Source organism: Pygocentrus nattereri, chromosome 30 (assembly GCF_015220715.1).
Source record: "Pygocentrus nattereri isolate fPygNat1 chromosome 30, fPygNat1.pri, whole genome shotgun sequence".
NCBI classification, from domain to species: Eukaryota; Metazoa; Chordata; class Actinopteri; order Characiformes; family Serrasalmidae; genus Pygocentrus; species Pygocentrus nattereri.
Genome location: NC_051240.1, coordinates 11,523,472 through 11,543,471, shown reverse-complemented (window position 1 = coordinate 11,543,471; position 20,000 = coordinate 11,523,472). Strand labels below are relative to the sequence as shown.

At 40.0% G+C, this 20,000-nt stretch overlaps 1 protein-coding gene across 1 annotated transcript in view; it reads left to right on the top strand.

Annotated features, from left to right (window-relative positions):
- orc4 (origin recognition complex, subunit 4) overlaps window positions 1–13,095 on the top strand; it is a 17,291-nt gene extending 4,196 nt beyond the window's left edge. The window contains exons 5-14 of the mRNA XM_017702152.2: window positions 474–549; window positions 638–723; window positions 2,098–2,146; window positions 2,360–2,511; window positions 3,580–3,753; window positions 4,221–4,307; window positions 4,410–4,518; window positions 5,895–5,990; window positions 6,220–6,287; window positions 10,698–13,095. Coding sequence (XP_017557641.1) covers window positions 474–549; window positions 638–723; window positions 2,098–2,146; window positions 2,360–2,511; window positions 3,580–3,753; window positions 4,221–4,307; window positions 4,410–4,518; window positions 5,895–5,990; window positions 6,220–6,287; window positions 10,698–10,880 — 1,080 coding nt within the window. The 3' untranslated portion in view covers window positions 10,881–13,095. The remainder of the gene's footprint in view (window positions 1–473; window positions 550–637; window positions 724–2,097; window positions 2,147–2,359; window positions 2,512–3,579; window positions 3,754–4,220; window positions 4,308–4,409; window positions 4,519–5,894; window positions 5,991–6,219; window positions 6,288–10,697) is intronic.
- Window positions 13,096–20,000: the final 6,905 nt, after the last annotated feature.

Below are 20,000 nucleotides of genomic sequence, written 5' to 3'. Positions count from 1 at the left end.
TGTAAGCAGTTTCTATGGTGTGGCAAAAACGGTGCGAAATGTTGTTTCATGTCTGAATTTCTCAAATTGCTCAGTAGAATGTGTCAAATTGTTGCGTGGTATCAGTATTCTCCATTGCTGATACTGATAGTTTAATTAATTGCCAATATTGGTGAAACAAAATACAGCACAAATGAATTCTTTGTGCTTTATTAGGGCTCATTTGCATTTTTCCAACTTTTGCCACATCAGCACTTCACAGACTATTGTTATTATTAATGTGATTAACAAGCAAAATATCATGCTAGATGTTTTCTAGAAATGAATCATATATACTGAATGTGTATCACATGACCCACACATGCTTATTTTGTCTGCTAATAACTGACAATCATGAGCATGAACATATCATGCTTTGAGTATGGGAATGTTTCTCATCCAGCTCCTGCATAGTAATGGGATTTTTGAGTGTTTGTCTTCCTCTGTGTGGGCAGCTGCTTCGCTGTGCTCTAAGGGAGCTGCTGGAGCTGCAGGAGGTGAAGCAGAATGTTCTCCAGGTTCACCTGAGCGGTAAGTGATGTTGGATGTGTGTAACCGTCCCAAGGCTGTTGCTTTTGCTGCGGTGATGGCTCTGTTGACAGCTGTGTGTACTATGCAGGTCTGCTGCAGACGGACGACCGTATCGCTCTGAAAGAAATTACTCGGCAGCTCCACCTGGAGAACGTCGTAGGAGACAAAGTCTTTGTGAGTCTGCTGAGTCAGCATGGCTGACCTAGGGCTGCACAGTATGGACAAGATACCATATTAGATTTATATTGCTATCGAATTGTGGTATGCTTTGTTTCTTTCTAGAGGTCCAGCATGTGTGTAATTTTATGCGTAGAAATGATTAATTTTCACATTGCCATTTTTCAACCTCTCTTTATTTTTTTGTTTTTTAGAATTAAATTAATTAGGCCATTTTTTAGCTGTGCCTTTAAGACTGATAAGCCATAAATCAAGTCTGTTGTGATTGGCTGCCCAGTGTTGTGGCTCATTCAAAAAGCACTCAGTACTGAAACAAACACATAATAAAAATGGGTGGTGCTAAACTGTTATGAATAGGCAGATATGGTGATATGGCTACACATTTTTCACTAATGTGATTCAGATCTGATGTTTTCAGGGCTATGTGGAAGGGAAAATCTGATCTTTTCAAATCCAACCCTGAGCCACTTTCATATGGGGTCCTAGCTCGGATTCGTGGCCATGTGACCTTAATGTCATGCTCAGATCAGAATTCATGTGCTTTTTTTCCACTGCGCATGTGGCATCATTCAGTGTTACCATGGCAGCATCGCCGAACAGAAGTTAAAGCCTATGAACGGTGGAAAAGCAACACATCTCACCTTTTCTCCTTCGTCTCGCTCTAATAATGCAGCTGAGAGCTGATCAGAGTTAATGATCTTCTCAGTGAAGCTCGTTCTGCTTGTTAGTTTGTGCTGATAATGCAGGTGATTCATTCATGTGACGTTACTGAGTAGGATGTGTGACTGCGGGTCATTTCAGGATGCCGGTTCGTTCACATTAATGACAGATTTGAATTACTTACCTAAATGAGTGTGAAATATCCTGTCAGAGAGATCAGATTTGAGCAATGAGGCTTGTAATGTGAACGTAGCCTATGTTGGTTCTCATGACATCACAGAAACAGTAAATTCAATACAGGCTATTTTGCAGCTTAGTTTCCATATATGGACCATATTGATGGAATGAATGGGACATTTTGAAACTTCAATGGTGTTTACATGTTACTTTACATGTTACTTATAGTATTTATTTTATAATAAATACTAATTACCCAGGGTAATTGGCTTTTCCATAATGTGGGCCCTTGATCGGCCATTGATGTGACATGATTAAACATCAACTTGCATTATTTTATCAAACTTGTCTGTTTTTTGGACCCTTGAATGCATTGATCAATCAGTACACCCACAGGATGTGCACAGCACACAAATATTGTTAGATGGGCTCATTTGCTGTGATTTCATTATTGCAAAGCTGAATATTGCAACATTAATTAACAAACCCCTTTTATATAGAGAAGTCAAATGGTTGTACAACTCTCTTTTGCAGGGCAGCTTTGCAGAAAACTTGGTATTTTTGTTGGAGGCTCTTAAAAGGGGTTAGTACCAATCTGCAGGCTCTCTTTCATGTACTCAACAATATGTGTGTCTTTCTCATATCTGAACTCCTTTATGCACACTATCGTCTCTGTCTCTTCCTCTTTCAGAATGCTTTAAGATTTAAGATTACTATATGGTACAATATTGCTGAGGTTTACTGACAGTAATAATAACAACAATAGTTAACTCTTTCTCTCTCTCTCTCTCTCAAGGTGATAAGAGTAGTAGTCGTCCGGTGTTCTTCATTCTGGAAGAGTTTGATCTGTTTGCCCATCATAAGAACCAGACCCTCCTGTATAACCTGCTTGATGTGTCTCAGTCAGCTCAGGCTCCTGTGGCTGTGGTGGGCCTCACCTGCAGGCTGGTACGTCCATCATCTGTAATATAAAGCACTCCAAACATACACTTCATATATCTGCATTACAGGCCAGACATATAGGGGCAAGCAGTGATTTTTTTTTTTTTTTTTTTTTTTTTTGTGTATTAACATCATAGTATGCATGTAGAGTCCGTTTGCAAAAGATCAATGCAAAGGACTGTATTGAACTGCAACAGTAAGCAATCAGATATGCTGTTTGCTGTTCCAGATACTAAAATACTGACTTTCATAATTTTCGGAATGCATAATTCATCAACACAGATTAGAAAGTTAGCTTGCTCAGTCTTGCTAGCAGCATGCTTAAGTGAGCACCTACGAGCTCCCTGTGATTTCAATTTTGCCTTCCTGTTTAAACCATGTGAAAGTCCCAAACAAGTATCTTCTCAAATCTGTACTGATTTGTGTCCACCCAGATATTTTCAATATTATGTAAAGCTGTGATTTTTGATTCTAAGAAGAGAAAGAGAGCTGTTGTTGACCCTCTCTACTTTCTGAGAACGTTATGCTTGCCGGTCATGATGTAGACCAGTCTGCTCTCACCTGATTGGACAAGTACAATACAGTTGAAAACTTCTTTGGAGTGCAGTGAGGCTTATTTTGTGGTCACTCACGTTTAGCAGGGTGAAGAATTTCCACAGGAGAGTGCTGTTAGTGCTTTTGGTTCTTTGCATCAATAACGACAGTGCGTGCGTTTCCTAAAAATTTCTTTGGTTTGCAGCTCTGAACTTGCTGTAGTGCAGGGCTGCCCAAAGTGTGGCCCTTGAGGACGTTTGATTTGGCCCACCAGAAACCTAACACAACCTCCTAGCTCAGTGAAAACAACCATCCTATGTACAACATTGTCAATTCTCATTTATCCTTTTAACATTATATTAATGTACATATTTAAGTAATAAAATGTAATGATAGGTTTTTAAAATTTCATAACAGCTACCTACTTTATTTGTATAATGTTTGTGTTTGTAATATTCATATTTCTAGGTGAGCAAATTATGTTTTCAGATCAGAATCTGTTATTGGCCACTATAAACTCTTCTTGTTTGTGTTTTGCAGGATGTGCTGGAGCTGTTGGAAAAGCGAGTGAAGTCACGATTTTCCCACAGACAGATTCACCTGTTGAGCTGCATGAGCTTCTGTCAGTATCTAGACGCGTTTCGCTCTGAGCTCGCCTTGCCAGATGATTTCCCCGACAGCAAGTTCTCTCAGGAGTGGAACCTCAACGTCTCGGTACAACATACAGCACATACTTTTATAAAAGTAACTGATCACCGGTTAAATATTAGGACTTCTACGTGGCTTGCCATTGCCAACATGTGCCTTTATGTGGTGGCGGCACCTAGTGTTCAAAGTAGAAAATGCCTCTTTTTGACAGCATAGAGAGCTGGCCACCTTAAAAACTAGCATTTAATGTTACTTGTCATGTTATGCAATATCCTGTTGTGCAGCAGTGGCTTCTTCAGCCTCAGTGGTTTAACAGAAGTCCTTATTTGTATCCTATTTATGTTTATCAAATAGCATGTATATGGTATTTGGACGCCACTGTTTTGGAGGAAGCAACTAATGTCTCAGAATGATGATATTGTAGCAAGACTTATGGATTGGGAATGAGGCATAACTACAGTTGAGTGAAACATTTGAGGTGTGTTTCTCTCAGCAACAGATCTGTCCCTAATTCCTCTCTGTCTCTTTTCCAGGAACTCTGTGAAGAGAAGTCGGTACAAGAGATTTTACAGAAACATTTTAACTCCTGTAAAGATTTTCGCTCCCTGCATTTACTGCTGGTGAGAAGAGCTGTCCAAGTCCATCAGCATCAATGTGCTGTCCCTGTCCTTTTCCTAAAGCAGCCGACCCTAAACCCTGTCTGTGTTTGTGTGTTTTTTCAGCTGCTGGCGTTGACTCGTGTGTCCGTGTCGAACCCGACTCTGAGAGCTGTAGACATACTGGAGGCCAGTCGAATGAGCTCCGCTGACTCAAAAGCTAACATTCTCCATGGTGAGTGTCAAGGGCGCAAACTACTCTAAACTGCTGGGTGCAATAATAATACATGAGAGTTTGGCACCAGTGTGCTGTTTTTTTGGTTCTTTTTAGAATTAAAAAGCTGTTTAACTTAAGTATATCGCTGCTGTCAGAAAAGTTTGTTGTGTATAAATTTCATGATGAATGGGCCAAAAAAACGGCCCAAAATGATTTGGAAAAATATCTAGGTCCATTGACTTACATTAAGAGTAAAGTAGCCTTTTTCTGTAAAATGACCATTTTGGAGCAATGAGGTTTTCTTCCAACAACAGAAATAGGCTGGTGACCAAGCTGGGTTTGAATAAAATGCTGTTGGCTCTGACTGCTTTCTTTAAATAAAAAAAAAAAAAAATAATAATAATAAAAAAAAGATGCACTTTAAATATCATAGTGTGTCTCGGCCAGTTTCACAGAGTACTAGTGGGACTCCTCTGAACATCTTGAGGCATTTAAAGGGAATTTCCACTGATTTCTATTTCTGCATAATGAAATCATTCATTTGTTCATATATAACCAAAGTCATTCAGAGTAGTTTGGTGGGGAATGTGTCGTTCTGGAGAATCTTAGTCACAGTTGTTCACGGTGGTGGTGATGGGAGCGAAGCACCTGAAGCGTTTAATGCCTCTAAAAGCTCCTTACTGAAATGTAGGGTTATGAAAACGCAGCCTGATGCCTGAGACACTGGGTTATGGTAGGTTTGAAAATGCAGGTCATTGTAAGACAAAATAGTCCTTAAAAAACACTTATTTTTGTTTTGCCACTATTTTACCAGCATTACATTTAAAAACTCCCAGTACGTATTTAAGTTCATTGGTCATTTTGTTGTATATTTATGTTGTAGAAATCATGAGCCCTGGTTCCCATCACTACCAATGTATACAGAAATTCAGAAAAATTGGTGGATTTTCTCTTTAACCCACAATATAGTCCAAATGCTTGCACGACTTTCTGAAAAACATTGGGATGTTCTAAAATATTCTAAAGTTGTTTTAGGTTCTGTGGTTGATTGAGATTTACAACATGTGGCTCAGAATAATTTGATATTAAATTTAACATAACACAATTTAATGACTTAAATTAAGAACACTATTGAGACAACAAACTGAACATGATGAATTCATGTTAAGTGAATGAATACTATAAACAGTAAAAATCAGTTTATTTAATTTACTTACCCACAGACCTAGAAAAGCTTTTGTCTTCTGTTAAGCATTTAGAAATATGAATTCAGAATGTCAGTGGCGTTGCCCTTCCACACTCACCACCCTTCATGTGTGCTTCTTTGGACCATAACAGAACTAGAGAAAATCAAAATAATTGAAGTAAACTCATTGCTGTTTTTATTTTTCCAGGTCTGTCTGTCCTGGAGTTATGTTTGATAATCGCTATGAAACATCTGAATGATATCTACGAGGGAGAGCCCTTTAACTTCCAGATGGTTCACAACGGTATGAACTAAGTCTAAATTTCCTGTGAATTCATCACAGCTGTTACAATAGATATCAGTCTGAGATAAATAATTAGATCAAAAGAGAAACAATATATAATAATATATAAATATAACATTTAAATATGATGACCTTTCTACTGTTTATTTATGCCATTTTCTGTAGTTGAATGTGTCTGGATTTTTATGGAAATGTTTCAGAGACAGTATTTTGTCCCTTCTCTCCCCAGAGTTTAAGAAATTTATTCAGAGAAAGTCTCACTCCATCCATAATTTTGAGAAGCCAGTGGTGATTAAGGTGAGAAAGTGTGCTTTAATTTAAGCTCAGCCCCTCTCAAAGGAAAATTCCAACGATTTTTTAAAAAATTCCTGGAAGATATTCAGCGTTGTTTGATGTGAAATGCGCCATTCTAAAGACATTGAGTTAGAATGATTCACAGTGAAGGTGATGGGGATAGGACATCTGAGGATTTTAATGCCTCCAACAGTTCCCTGTCTGCAAGTTGCTGCGTGAAATGTTCATAGATATGCTTGATGCCCTTGTTTTTATGATTCATGCAAGGCACAATAGGCAGATTTATCACCATTTTACCATCAACATTACATATAAAACATGTAAGACATACGAGATTTGGAACTAAAATGTATTTTTTTTTTATATATGCTCACAGGCCACTTTATCAGGTACACCTTGCTAGTAAAAGGTTGGACCCCCTTTTGTCTTCAGAACTGCCTTAATTCTTCGTGGCAGACTTTCAACAAGGTGTTGGAAACATTCCTCAGATTCTGGTTGGTTATTTGAGTGACTGTTGCCTTTCTATCATCTCAAACCAGTCTGCCCATTCTCCTCTGACCTCTCAGGCACGCTCACTGGATATTTCCTCTTTTTCTGACCGTTCTCTGTAAACCCTAGAGATGGTTGTGTGTGAAAATCCCAGTAGATCAGCAGTTTTCTGAAAGACCAGCCCGTCTGGCACCAACAACCACGTCACGTTCAAAGTCACTTAAATCCCCTTTCTTCCCCGTTCTGACGCTCGGTCTACACTTTAGCAAGTTGCACTGAGTTGTGGGATTTGCTGATTAGCTATTTGTGTTAACAAGCAATTGACCTACCTAATAAAGTGGCCGGTGAGTGTATACATTCAAAAGGTTGTAAGGCAAAAATAGTCCCCAAAGAAAGCTTTTTTTTTTTTCTGACTAAATACTGTTTCATCATTGGCAACTTGACATACAACTTAAGACATGTGCAGGTTCACCGGTCATTTTGGAAGGTAAATAAAATGGCCCCTGTACTGGTCAGAACCTCTGTCTTAGGAAGTTTCTGCACCATCAACCATTTCACATCAAACCACTCTGAATGAGTTTGTTTACATCGTAACGATTGAATTATGCAGAAATGTATGAAAAGTTGGTGGACCTCTTCAGTGAAATCTTGTCATTCTGAAACGCACATAAGCTCTTAGCCTGTAATTTCCATTTTGAGTCACTGAATAGGGGAAAATGGAAGAAATGCACCTCTTAACAATAGTGTTAAGTTACAGCCTCGTTGGGCTTAGTGTGCTCAGTGGTTCTTGTACCCCACTAATTGCCACTTCTCCATTTTTTAATATTAACATTAGAATATTCACAATATCAATCAAGAATTAATTAACTATTATGCTAAAAAACACTTCTTTTCTAACATAGGGGATGTATTGCTCTCGTAGTGGATGACCCTTCAAAAAATGATTTTTTATATAAAATCTATTTCCTCTAAATGTGCTTAACTTTAAACAGATTTCCCTTCTGTATTAATGTACAATTTTGACATACACCAGTGTTTCAAATTCAGAACACTTTTCCAGTAACCGCAACAAGATTCATTACTTAAATGGTAAAGTAGTGAACATGGATGTAAGACAGAATAAATCAGCACTAAATATGAAAATGTTAACACAGATCAGTTTCAGAAAACAGAATGAGACGATTTTAAGCTGAGTTTCTGACGAGGCTTTTATCAAATTAATGTTTCAGTGAATTAAAAACGTTGGCATTTGCTGCCATCTAGTGGTCGGACCTACACACAGTGACACGTTACTGTTCTTGAAGCCATTCCCTGACGGTGACCTCAAAGCCTGCAAACAACCTGCGAAACAAAACATGTACACTCAAAAAACGAACCTCAGTGCTTTTCTGAAGGTGTGTGAAGATTTTGGAATCATCTCAGTATCAGCCTAAAAAGTGTATTAAAAATATTGGCATTGGACAGATGATTAGATTTGGACAGTACCTAATAAGGTGTGTATCATCTAGAGGAGCAGAATATTCAGGTGACGTTGGACTAAAATATCTTCATTTTATTCATTACTTATTTACTGCATTTATACCCTCTATGAATAAATGTTACATTATGTAATTTTAGTAAATATAGTCTGTTTCTACATTTTATAATATATTTATAGATCAGAATCTGCAGATACACTATATTGCCAAAAGGTGTTCCAATCACTTCCATGGCCACAGGTGTATAAAACCAAGCCCCTAGACTGCTTCTACAGACATTAGTGAAAGAATGGGTCACTCTCAGGAGCTCAGTGAATTCCAGCGTGGTACCGTGATCGGACGCCACCTGTGCAACAAGTCCAGTTGTGAAATTTATTCGCTACTAAATATTCCACAGTCAGCTGTCAGTGGGATTATAACAAAGTGGAAGTGATTGGGAACGACAGCAACTCAGCCCCGAAGTGGTCGGCCACATGAAATGACAGAGTGGGGTCAGCGGATGCTGAGGCGCATAGTGCGCAAAGGGTCACCAACCTTCTGCAGAGTCAATCACTACAGACCTCCAAACTTTATGTGGCCTTCAGATTAGCTCATGAACAGCGTAGAGAGCTTCATGGAATGAGTTTCCATGGCTCAGCAGCTGCATCCAAGCCTTACATCACCAAGCATGATGTAAAGCGCCAACGCTGGACTCCGCACTAGAGCAGTGGAGACGTGTTCTCTGGAGTGACGAATCACGCTTCTCCGTCTGGCAATCTGATGGACGAGTCTGGGTTTGGCGGTTGCCAGGAGAATGTTACTTGTCTGACTGCATTGTGCCAAGTGTAAAAAGTTTGGTGGAGGGGGGATCATGGTGTGGGGTTGTTTTTCAGGAGTTGGGCTCGGCCACTTAGGTCCAGTGAAAGGAACTCTTAATGATTCAGCACCAATAGATTTTGGACAAGTTCATGCTCCCAACTTTGTGGGAACAGTTTTGGGACGGACCCTTCCTGTTCCAACATGACTGCGCGCCAGTGCACAAAGCAAGGTCCATAAAGACATGGATGACCGAGTTTGGTGTGGAAGAACCTGACCTCAACCCCAAACGAACACCTCTGGGATGAATTAGAGTGGAGACTGTGAGCCAGGACTTCTCGTCCAACATCAGTGTCTGACCTCACAAATGTGCTTCTGGAAGAATGGTACAAAATTCCCATAAACACATTCCTAAACCTTGTGGAAAGCCTTCCCAGAAGAGTTGAAGCTGTTATAGCTGCAGATGGTGGGCCGACATCATATTAAACCCTATGGATTAAGAATGGGATGTCACTCAAGTTCATATGCATGTGAAGGGAGACGAGCGAATACTTTTGGCAACATAGTGTAAGTACAAGAAAAATATCAGACATCAGCATTGGCTTGCAGTTCCCATATCGCTCTATCTGTATCGATTAGTTTATTAATTGATTGAAGTGTATTACCAATTCGAGGAACAAAAGCCTGGATTTACAGTGACCTATTGATTGTAAGACTCTCTGAGCTCCCAGTGATTCAGTTTGACAATGATTTTATACATCTTAATCTCAAATTTCACCCCGATTTAATTCGTTTTGTAAGACTTTTGTAAGAATTTTTTAGAAATGCACTGAATACACAGATTTGACTGGAGTAATGATTTACACTGTACTGGAATGAAGACGCATCTGAAAACAGGCAGAGAATTTTGTTTTGGACAAAAAGTGTGTACTTGGTGTATTTTATTAAATATGAATAAACATTATTGGATTTACTTTCCTATATATATTTTATAGATTTTATAATGGCTTAACCAGTGCAGATTTAAATACTTAAATACTTTGCTGTAAAACACAATACATTTTATTCAGTATTTCATTTTCATTCATTTCATATCATTTTTTTCAAACAAGTTAACTTGTTTTCCTAGTTTGACCATTTGAGCAATCAGTAGATCCACCGTTATATCTGTCTTATGAATTACTGGTAATGGCAACATGGTGCTATTAATTGATTAATGGATATAAAAAACACTTAAGCTTATGATATCTGCCATTTACAGCATAGTTACGTCAGTGTTATATAGGTTCTCACATTCTAAAATCAAAGCAATTGAGCCTGTACCTTCATATCAATACGTGACAGTGCATTTTTCTACCCCTATTAGAAGCATGTAAACAGAGGAGACTTGGCTTTGAGCAGCAGTTGCACTGCTTTAGCTCAGGGTTTGCAAATGCCAGTTTACAGAATTCATGCTCCAGTGCACCTGAATCAGCTGATCAGTTAATTATCGAGTTGACTCAGGTGTGGCGGAGCAGAAACAAACACACCACACACACACACGCACTGCTGCATCCCTTCAGAAGCCTGATACCCCTGATTTAGCTGATAAGATGATAGTAATTATAGCATTATTACAGAGCTTTATCTCTCTTTGTGTTATGTGCTGTAGGCGTTTGAGCACTTGCTGCAGCTGGAGCTGATCCGGCCGGTGGACGGCGGGGTGTGTAAGGTGCAGAGAGAGTACCAGCTGATGCGGCTGATGCTGGATCACACGCAAGTAATGGAGGCTCTGCAGAGATACCCACAATGCCCCACTGACGTCAAGCAGTGGGCCATTTCTGCCTTCGGGTGATTTTCTTGGATGAACTCCCAGTTCAGTTAACGCTGTATTTAAACTTCTCGCACTTCAGTTTCTGTAAATGATGTAAAGATCTGTATTGGTAGGTTTTCTCCAGCAGGATGTAGACCTCTGAAGTGCTTCATGGCCAGGAAGTCGTAGCAGGTTTTCTCAGTGGGGAAAATTTAAAAGGCTTTTTTGAGAATCACCGCTATCACGTCCTGTGGTGAACAACAATATTCCAAACCCAATACATTATGTGCTACATACATTTTACCCTCTGGGTGTCACTGGATCAAGGCGTTTAGCAGTCAACAGATGAAAAATGCTAGAAGGTGGTTAACGCGCCTGTGCACTGAAATGATGTTATATAAAAGTAAGTCCACTGTTAAACTGAATTCCATTGATTTTTCTAATATTCTGCATAGTTTAATCATTAAGATGCAAACAAGTCATTCAGAGTGGTTTGGTGTGCAGTGCTTTGTTCTAGAGAAACCTACAGAGTTTGAATTGTTGACAGTGGTGGTGATAGGAACCAGATGTCTGAAGCATTTGATGCCTCAAAAAACTCCCTCTCGGAAAGTTATTACACAAAATACATTCTTTTATGATAGTTTTGAGATTTGAAACTAAAATTAAAATTTTTTATACATTCAAGGGGTTGAAAGGCAAAAATAGTTCCCAATAAAAAAAACACTTTTTCATTTTTATATTGTACACTCCTGTTACACTGTAGACATTGCGACCACTGAATTTCTACCACCTCCAATAAAGGAATCAGAATCTGTACATTTCTCTACAGTGAACCATTTTGCATCTAAGCACACTGTTTGCATCTCAATGAATGATGCAGAACTTTGAGATCTGCACAATTTCCATATTGTTCTATACCAAAACCAGCCTAAAACTGCCAAAGCTTCTTAACTACCACATTTGAAAAGCTTGCTGGTTTGTGTGGAGTATTTCGATGAGGTTGCCAGGCTTAAGATGTCTGTTCAGTGTGCAGTAGTGTTAGCTTGCATGCATATTTTGGCTCCTCGTTCTTCTCCTCAGAGAATCCAGTGACATTTGTAGGATGGCAAACGCGTCAGTTTTGACCATTTTAGTTTACCACAGGATGCGATTATTGATTTTCAGAAACGGCGTTCATTTTCCTAAAATCTGATCAGGAATTCTTAACATGGGCAAGACGCCAAATGGAGGATGATGACGCCACTACATCGTCTGTTACTGCATCTGAGTGATTTGGAGAAATGAGTGGAGAATTAGTGGAGAAATGAGTATCTATTTTGTACAGATTTATCATTTAACTGAATAACTGGGGTTAACTGAGATTTTCCTGAAGGTAAAACCTGTTTCAGCAGCTTGATGCAGTGACACCTGTTTAGTAGCACTCAGTGATTAGTTTTCATTAAAGCAAACTCATCTAAGGGTACATTCCAGTGTTTTTAACTAATCTCGATCCACTGCATCTGTACAATATTGTTAAATCTAATAGGCAGTAATTGCAGCATGTTTCATTGTACTTAACAATAACAGAAAACTCATTGACCTGAAACTGACTTATAATGGAATTTAATGGGCAGTTGCTGAATTCTCTGTATAGATGTTTAAAATATATCATGGTAATGCCTTCAAACCAGTGAGTATTAGGCACAAGCAATACAGGTCTAAGGATGAGAACGACATGAGAGCCTATCTTACTAAAGCTCTTCTCATGAGGTCGACTTCTGAATGCTGGAGCAATAGAAGACAAAAGTTCTAGTTACTTTCGCTAAAGTTTTCTGATGTCCATCATGAGGAGCCTGCAAAAACTTAGCTGGTAATGTATTAGTTCTACAAATGTCCATGTTTACTGACAAACCTCAGCAAAAAGCCAAATAGCTTCTGTTCCAAGTATTTTTCAAGTCAACATGTCATACAGGACTGGTTGAAAAACTCTTTTAGTATTGATACAGTAAGCCTTAAAATTGTGTGTACACCTCAGCCAACCAAGCAATACTGTGCACAGCTGTTGTTATTTCTCACTTTCCCAGATTTGTGTAAAAGGGTGTGTGGAGGGGGAGGTATCACAAAAAGGTGTAAAATGAAGGAGTGTGTGTGTGTGCGCGCCTAACAAAATTAAATGAATGCAAAGTTTAAAAGAAGAAAAAATAAAGTACATCAAGATGCTGGATAATGGATTTATACATCACAGATAATAAAGGATCTAAGCTAAAGAACAAATGTTCCTCCTTGCTGCCTTGTTTTCTTACTTTGAGAGTTTAGCTGTTTTCAACAAATGTAGCTCCACTGCCTGGATTGACAATGAAAAACCACCTGGCTTTTGGGGGTGAAGTTACTTCTTGGCCCTCAAGGGTTTCCTTAGTCATACCAGGTGCTTTCCTGGTGAGAAATGTGGTCTTTAATTCCAGGGTCATGCTGTACAATGTTACACCCTTTAGAAGAGACGTAACGCTCCACCACTTTTCAAACTGCTACTAATGCAACATAATTAAATGGCTAAACACGCTTGGAGGAGAGCACTAACTGCCATATTGGTTCCACCAGCTAACAGACATCTTAGATGCCTACCATCACGCTGAGCGATGGGGAGTTTTATGCTAAAACTTTATAGTTTCCAACAACAGCAGAGCTATGAGCAGTCAGGAATGATGTGAATTGGACAATCTGTGCTGTGCTTGACTAGAAAGCACATCCGTTCTGTCAGTAATAAACCGGGTACATTAACCCATCATCTCCATTCTACATTATACAGATGGGCGTGGTGACGGCGTTCTCTTAATAGGAGTGAATGAATTGCTCATGACTGGTTTGGACATGGGAAGATATTAGGTCTGTTTAGATTTCAGCTTTAATTTGTAATGTTTTTGTAATCCACCAAAACAATGCTGAAGCAGCCCACCTGCCAGATCCATCCAAAAGCTGTTTGGCAGGAACCCCTCCAGTCTGGCAACGCTGTCACTGGGTTGGCTTTGAAATTTTACACTCAGTAAATAAGTGTACACTCCTACCTATATTTAGCCCAAATGTTCCAGTGGTTGTCCTCTCACATTCTCATTACGAGATCCCCGAGAGACTTGGCCTCCAGGTAATTTGAGTTCGAGACCCCTGCTCTAAGAGGACTAAGGCCCAGTCCCATTTCTTGTTTTTACCCCTACCCTGTATTTCCGAATGTCGCCTTGCCCCTTGGAACTGAGTTACAAGGGGTAGTGGTTGAAATCTTCCCTATAAAATGGGACTCTCAAATAAAAAGAACATCACTTCATTAACTGCTACTAGCGCTGCTCTGTAGGCGACTCTGTAGGCAATCACTGCTGGGCTTTAGTTACATTTAGGCAATCGTATGCCTTCAAACAGGGAGGATGTGGAATTGTTCATTATCGCCCACCCCTAGTTCTTCTGTGATAGTAGTTGAAATCTTGCCCTACAAAATGAGACAACTCCCAACCCTCATTAACAGGCTACTAGCGCTGCTCTGTTGGCGATCCGGCCTGTCTTCAGTGAGAGCAGAGAAAAGTTCAGCTCTTCACTGCTGGGCATTATTTACATTAGGACATCATGTGCCTTCAAAAACGGGGGAAGAAGATCATTGTTCATTATTGCCCACTGCTAATTCTTTGGTGATACGAAGCTGAAGTCAGCTATTCGCCAGCTTTTCTTTCAAATTGTCCCGTTCCACCTTAAATGGTGCAGCAGTTACATTCTGGTGCTTCAGGCATCAGAACTGCTGGACTATTTAAGGTGGAACTGGAAAGTTAGCTAGCTAGCCATGAAGCCCTAACGCTTTACCCCAGGTGTGAATGTGCAAAACAGAGGCCTAAAGGCTAAGTGGTGGGGCAAGGGGGGAAACAGGATTGAGCCCAGTTGTGAGGCCTCAGATGTTTTCTCTATGAACCCAATCCAGCTTCTACATATACCGCCATTCACATATCCCTCAGTCTGGTCTGCATGCCTGAAAGAAACCTCATCTTTCTGCATTCCTGACTGAGCTGACACTCTTCATCAGCAGAGCCAAAGCTGCGACACAAACACATCAGCAGCCGTATCTATGAGCATGTGGAGTCTACGTTTATAGCGCTACGCCAAGCTTACATATACCTCGCTATGCATTACTCGGGGTAAATGTTATTCAGGATATGCTGACAGTGTTCTGTCTGTACTAGACGTAACAGCTTATAAATAACTGTTTGTCAGTGGAGGGTCATGCAGAGCGGGTGATACAAGAGAAAGAGAAGACAGGCGAGATGTGAAGAGATGTTGAAATGCCAAATCCATGATGCTGAAGAACTCGGTGACCCTCTCTCAGCCTGTCTCTCAGCCTTTTTTCCTCATAGGTAACGCAGCTCCTGATGTGATTCCTCCTGACAGCGTGTCCCCTCAGAACACTGCGGCCTCACAGGAGGCACAAAAATAAACAACAAACAACATGTAAGGTTATAATCCAGCACTAATGCAGCACATGCTTGATTCACTGAAGCGTTAGAAGTGTTATTGTAGTGCACTCATGGTCCCCAGGAGGGGAGACGGAGAAGGTTTAGATCGAAATGTTTGAGCTTGGAGTTAGCCTCCATTTCTCAGGTCTTCTGAGACTGCCGTCGCTGCAGAACCAAAAGTCCAGGGGGTGCGGCTGGACCTGATCCAACTCCTCCCACATCGTGTTTTAATTGGCCTGAACTGGAGTGGAGCTGACAAGATGGACAATGAGTGTAGAAACAAGGTAGAATGAGCTAATAAGGTATAACATTTAATATGAATTTTTAGGCATATTGAGTCATTTTAATTACGCTTGTGTGGCAGTAATACCAAAAAGTCATTATAAGGATTTTTTATTCTGAAATTCCAGGATTTAGTTGATAAAACACAGTTCTGTGGGTTATTTTGACCTGTCATGTGCGCATCCTAGTCTTTAAAAACATTCAGCGTATATGGTGTTTGTTTGTCTGTCCCGATGTATAAATGCTGATGTAGAGACGTATTTGCCTTTGAATTGTCTTCTGGTCACGTCTGTTGGTGCGTTTGTCTTTGCGTCTGTGTACGGGTTTGTGCTAATGAATATGTTTTGTTTGGCACAAGCAGATTTTTGCAAAAGCAACATGGGGATTGTGTGGGGTATTTGGTTTGTTAACTTTGGAGAAAACAACAAAATCTAAAGCAGGGACTGGAATATGTTATCAATGTTACCATCTTATTTTTATTGTGATTGCTGCTCCTGCTTTAAAATTAAAAAACAAAAACAAGAAAAACCATTCCGCGGTTTCAACTCGAACTCATCATAAGTACACGTTATGTAGGCCTACAGAACAGACTTTGTACCAGAATGTGAAAAAAGCTTTTTGAGTTTTGACAAATGAACGCGAACGTCGTGAATCATGAGTGATTATAAAGAAAAGAAAAAAAAAAAAAAAAAAAAATCACCCGCATCACCTGCAGGTTTCCCACCGATAAAAACAACAGGGTAGACCAATGAAACGAGTTGAAGGCAGAAAACGTAAGCGATACATGTAAGTTTAAAGGCCAATAGAAATGCAATGATTTTAGACCAATGAGAAGAAGAAGTTGGCGGAGTTGGATCAGGCCCGGCTCCACCCCTTTGGACTTGTGGTTCTGCAGTGAATGTTGGGGGGGGTTTAGATGCAGATCTGAGGAAAGACACAGTCCAGATGTTGGTGCATTTGGGCCAAAGAAAAAGGGTAAACATATACAGTTCTGTGCAGCTGTGGAAACAGCTGGAACTTCATTTACTAGAATCACTAACATTATGAACAATTCATTTTTCATAAGCATCGACTAATTAACATTCATTTTGTGTGGATTTGCCTTCATTTCAGCCTCCATTCTTTTCAGGCGTCTTGCTTTCAGTTTTCCAAAGGAATCAGCAGGGCTATTTTTCCCACCTCCAAAGTTCAATCCAAGTAATCCCAAACACATTCAGTGATGTTGAGGTCTGGACTGGAAGCTGGTCAGCAGCTTCAGTTACAGCTCTGAGTGAGGGCTTCCTTACAGCTACACGTCCTTTCAGACCCACAGCACTGAGCTGTCTTCTCAAAGTGGAAGGATTAATAATTTTTTTGAGATATCAAGTTAATTATCTTGTTATCTCAAGATAACACACGTGTTATCTTGAAATAAGTTTGTTTTGTTATCTGAAGATAACTTTTTTCGAATAATGAGTTAATTATCTCAAGATAAAGTTGTTATCACAGGCTTACGATCACTGACTGTGGGCCATCTTTTGCAGCACAGTTTCTAAGCCCCCCACAAGGGGCTACAGGTGTTATTTTGGTGGTGACACTGACGTGATGAAGTTGGAGTTTCTGAGCACTGGACTTATGAACGTCCACTCTAAAGTGATGCACACTGTGACCACATTAGGAGCATGTGACGCAGAGCACCGGTAAACGTCCAGCACTGATCTGTGTGGGGCTCTGAAAGCCGAGTGCAGGTCTGAGCATGCTCAGTAGCGCTGTAACAGTTTCTCCTGCTCCTGTTCGTATTGCATCATCTCTCAGAGCCCAAATCCTCCACACACTCCTCCTTACTGCATGTGTGTATCTGTGTATGGGTGTGTGCGTTTGTGTGTGTCAGTGAGTGTATCTGTGTATGGGTGTGTGCGTACGTGTGTGTGTGTGTGTGTGTGTGTGTGTGTGTGTGTGTGTGTGTGTGTGTGTACGTGTGTGTGTCCAGCGCAGCTGGAGTGATCACGCTGTCATGCTTTGCTTTGGTGTTCTACATGAAATAAGACCTGGTGACTGACAGGTGAACTACGGTGTTGAAAAGGACGTATGAGGATATTTTTAATCGTGGAGATTGGTTTCAAAGTTCTGAGATGTTTTCTGGAAGATCAGGTGGTCTTCAGATCATACGTTCGAGACAGCAGACCACATGTGTTCTAGTTCAAATGTATTTCTGATTTTTTTCTGCACAGAAGGGTCACATAGAGGAACCACAGCCACCTCAAAAAGGGAGGACAACAGCGAAATAAGTAAACAATACATAAATAATACAGTATCTAAAAACTGCATTAAAGCTTAAACACAGGTTAATAACACACACCTAATAATACGCATTTATTAGGGGTTTGTTTATGCTTTTTTAGGCACTTGCACTATGCTGACTGATGAGACTGTTGTGATACGTTGAGGTGTGTTTTATAACATCCTGCTTCGCACATTAATGTGACTTGATCGTGTGATAAGTTTATTATTAATGTTTTGTTTTTGTTTAAGTGCTTTATTCCTTTTATCCTTAAGCTCAGCAACTCCAGTGTATGTAGTCCTGTACTTACATATGGCAAATAACAACTGAACTGAACTGGGCCCAGTTTCCCACAGGCATCGTAGTATTAAGATCATCTTGGTGAAATGTTTTGTTGAGTTTCTGCGTTAACACATCCTCTACTGCCCATGTAACACAAGGCTTGCAGGCCAGAACAAGACAATCCTAATTTCACAATGCTCTGTCCTACAATTCCCAGCATGCGCTGGGACGTAATGTGCGCTCCCAATCCCCACGGGACAGCAACTACACCTCAATTCTATCACACCAGTCATATCACACACATTATCATCAAGATGTGAACAAAGTCTTTCAGAGTGGTTTGATGTGAAATGGTTCATCATAGAGAAACTTACAGACTCTGATTTGTTTGGTCACCATGGGTCACAATGTCTCTAGCCATTTTAGTTACTATCAGAAAGCACACACCTACACATGCCTGTAATGTAATGTAATGCTGATGATGGTAAATTGGGGTAAATTCCTTTGGGAACTATTTTGCCTGCATGTATCCCTCCACCATGAATGGATTTTATTTAAAAAAAAAAAAAAAGGCCAAACCTTCTTAAAACTACCTTCCAACAGTGTCTCAAGCATTGGGCATCATATTCATATCTATTTCATGTGATCACTTTCTCAGCTTTTAGAGGCATTAAGCCAGGGGTGGTGAACTACAGTACTGGAGGTCTGGTGTCCAGCACAGTTTATGATTTTCCTACTCTAAACCTGGCGACTAAGTGCTGAGCTGAATCAGGTGTGTTTGACTATGAAACTTACCAAACTGTGCCAATGGTAAAAGCTTCAGACGTCTGGTTCCTTTCAACACCACTGTGAACGATTCTGCTTCCGTAGGTTTCTCTTTACCCCCCAACTCCTTGTTTTTGAGTGTCACCTTGCCCCTTGGAACTGAGTTAGCGCTAGTAGCTGCCTACAAAGCAGATACTAGCGCTGCTCTGTAGCCGACTCTGCCAGTCTTCAGTGACAGCAGAGGAGGGTCAAGTTCCTCACTGCTAGGCTTTAGTTACATTTAAGGCATCATATGATTTCAAAGTGGGGATAAGACAATTATTTATTATCGCCCACCACTAATTGTTCAGTGATATGAAGCTGAAGCTATTCAAATTTTTTGTTCCACCTTAAATGGTGTAGCAGTTACAGTCTGGTGTCAGAACTGCTATGCTGAAATTTTGAAAAATCAGTGGAATTCCCCCTTAAAATATGTAGTCGGGCATGTCAGACTGGGGTCCTTCCAGGCCAAAGTGCTGCAGAAATTAGCGTTTATCCTCATCTAACACTCTGAATTCAGTTTATGAAGGCCTTCCTGAGTAGCTGGTGAGCTGAATCAGGTGTGTTTAATGAGGCAGTGAGCTGAAGTCTGCAGAGTTTTGGCCCATAAGGACTGGAGCCTGACACGTGGTTTAGAGGAGTGAACTTAGAAAATCAACAAAACGCAAATATGCAAACTTTTGCATGTGACTGTATATTATGTTTTATTATACATCTTTTATTTGAATCATAGACCATGATTTGTTTTCCATCAGTTCAGTAATATTATCATTGAGACTTGGACACGGAAACATGTCTGTCCGTGGATGAGCACCTTGTTCAGGAACCAGTGTGGAACGCTGGCTTTTGCCACTGGTTTGTCTACATCAGGTGTCACCAACACGGTGGCCGCGGGCACCATATGAGTCGCCCGCAGATCTGTTCTAAAAATAGCACAACTCACTAGTGAGCTGCATCTAAAATTTAATTTGATTCTGTTGCTATTCTTATTTAACCACACTTAATTTATATATATATATATATATATATATATATATATATATATATATATATATATATATATATATATAT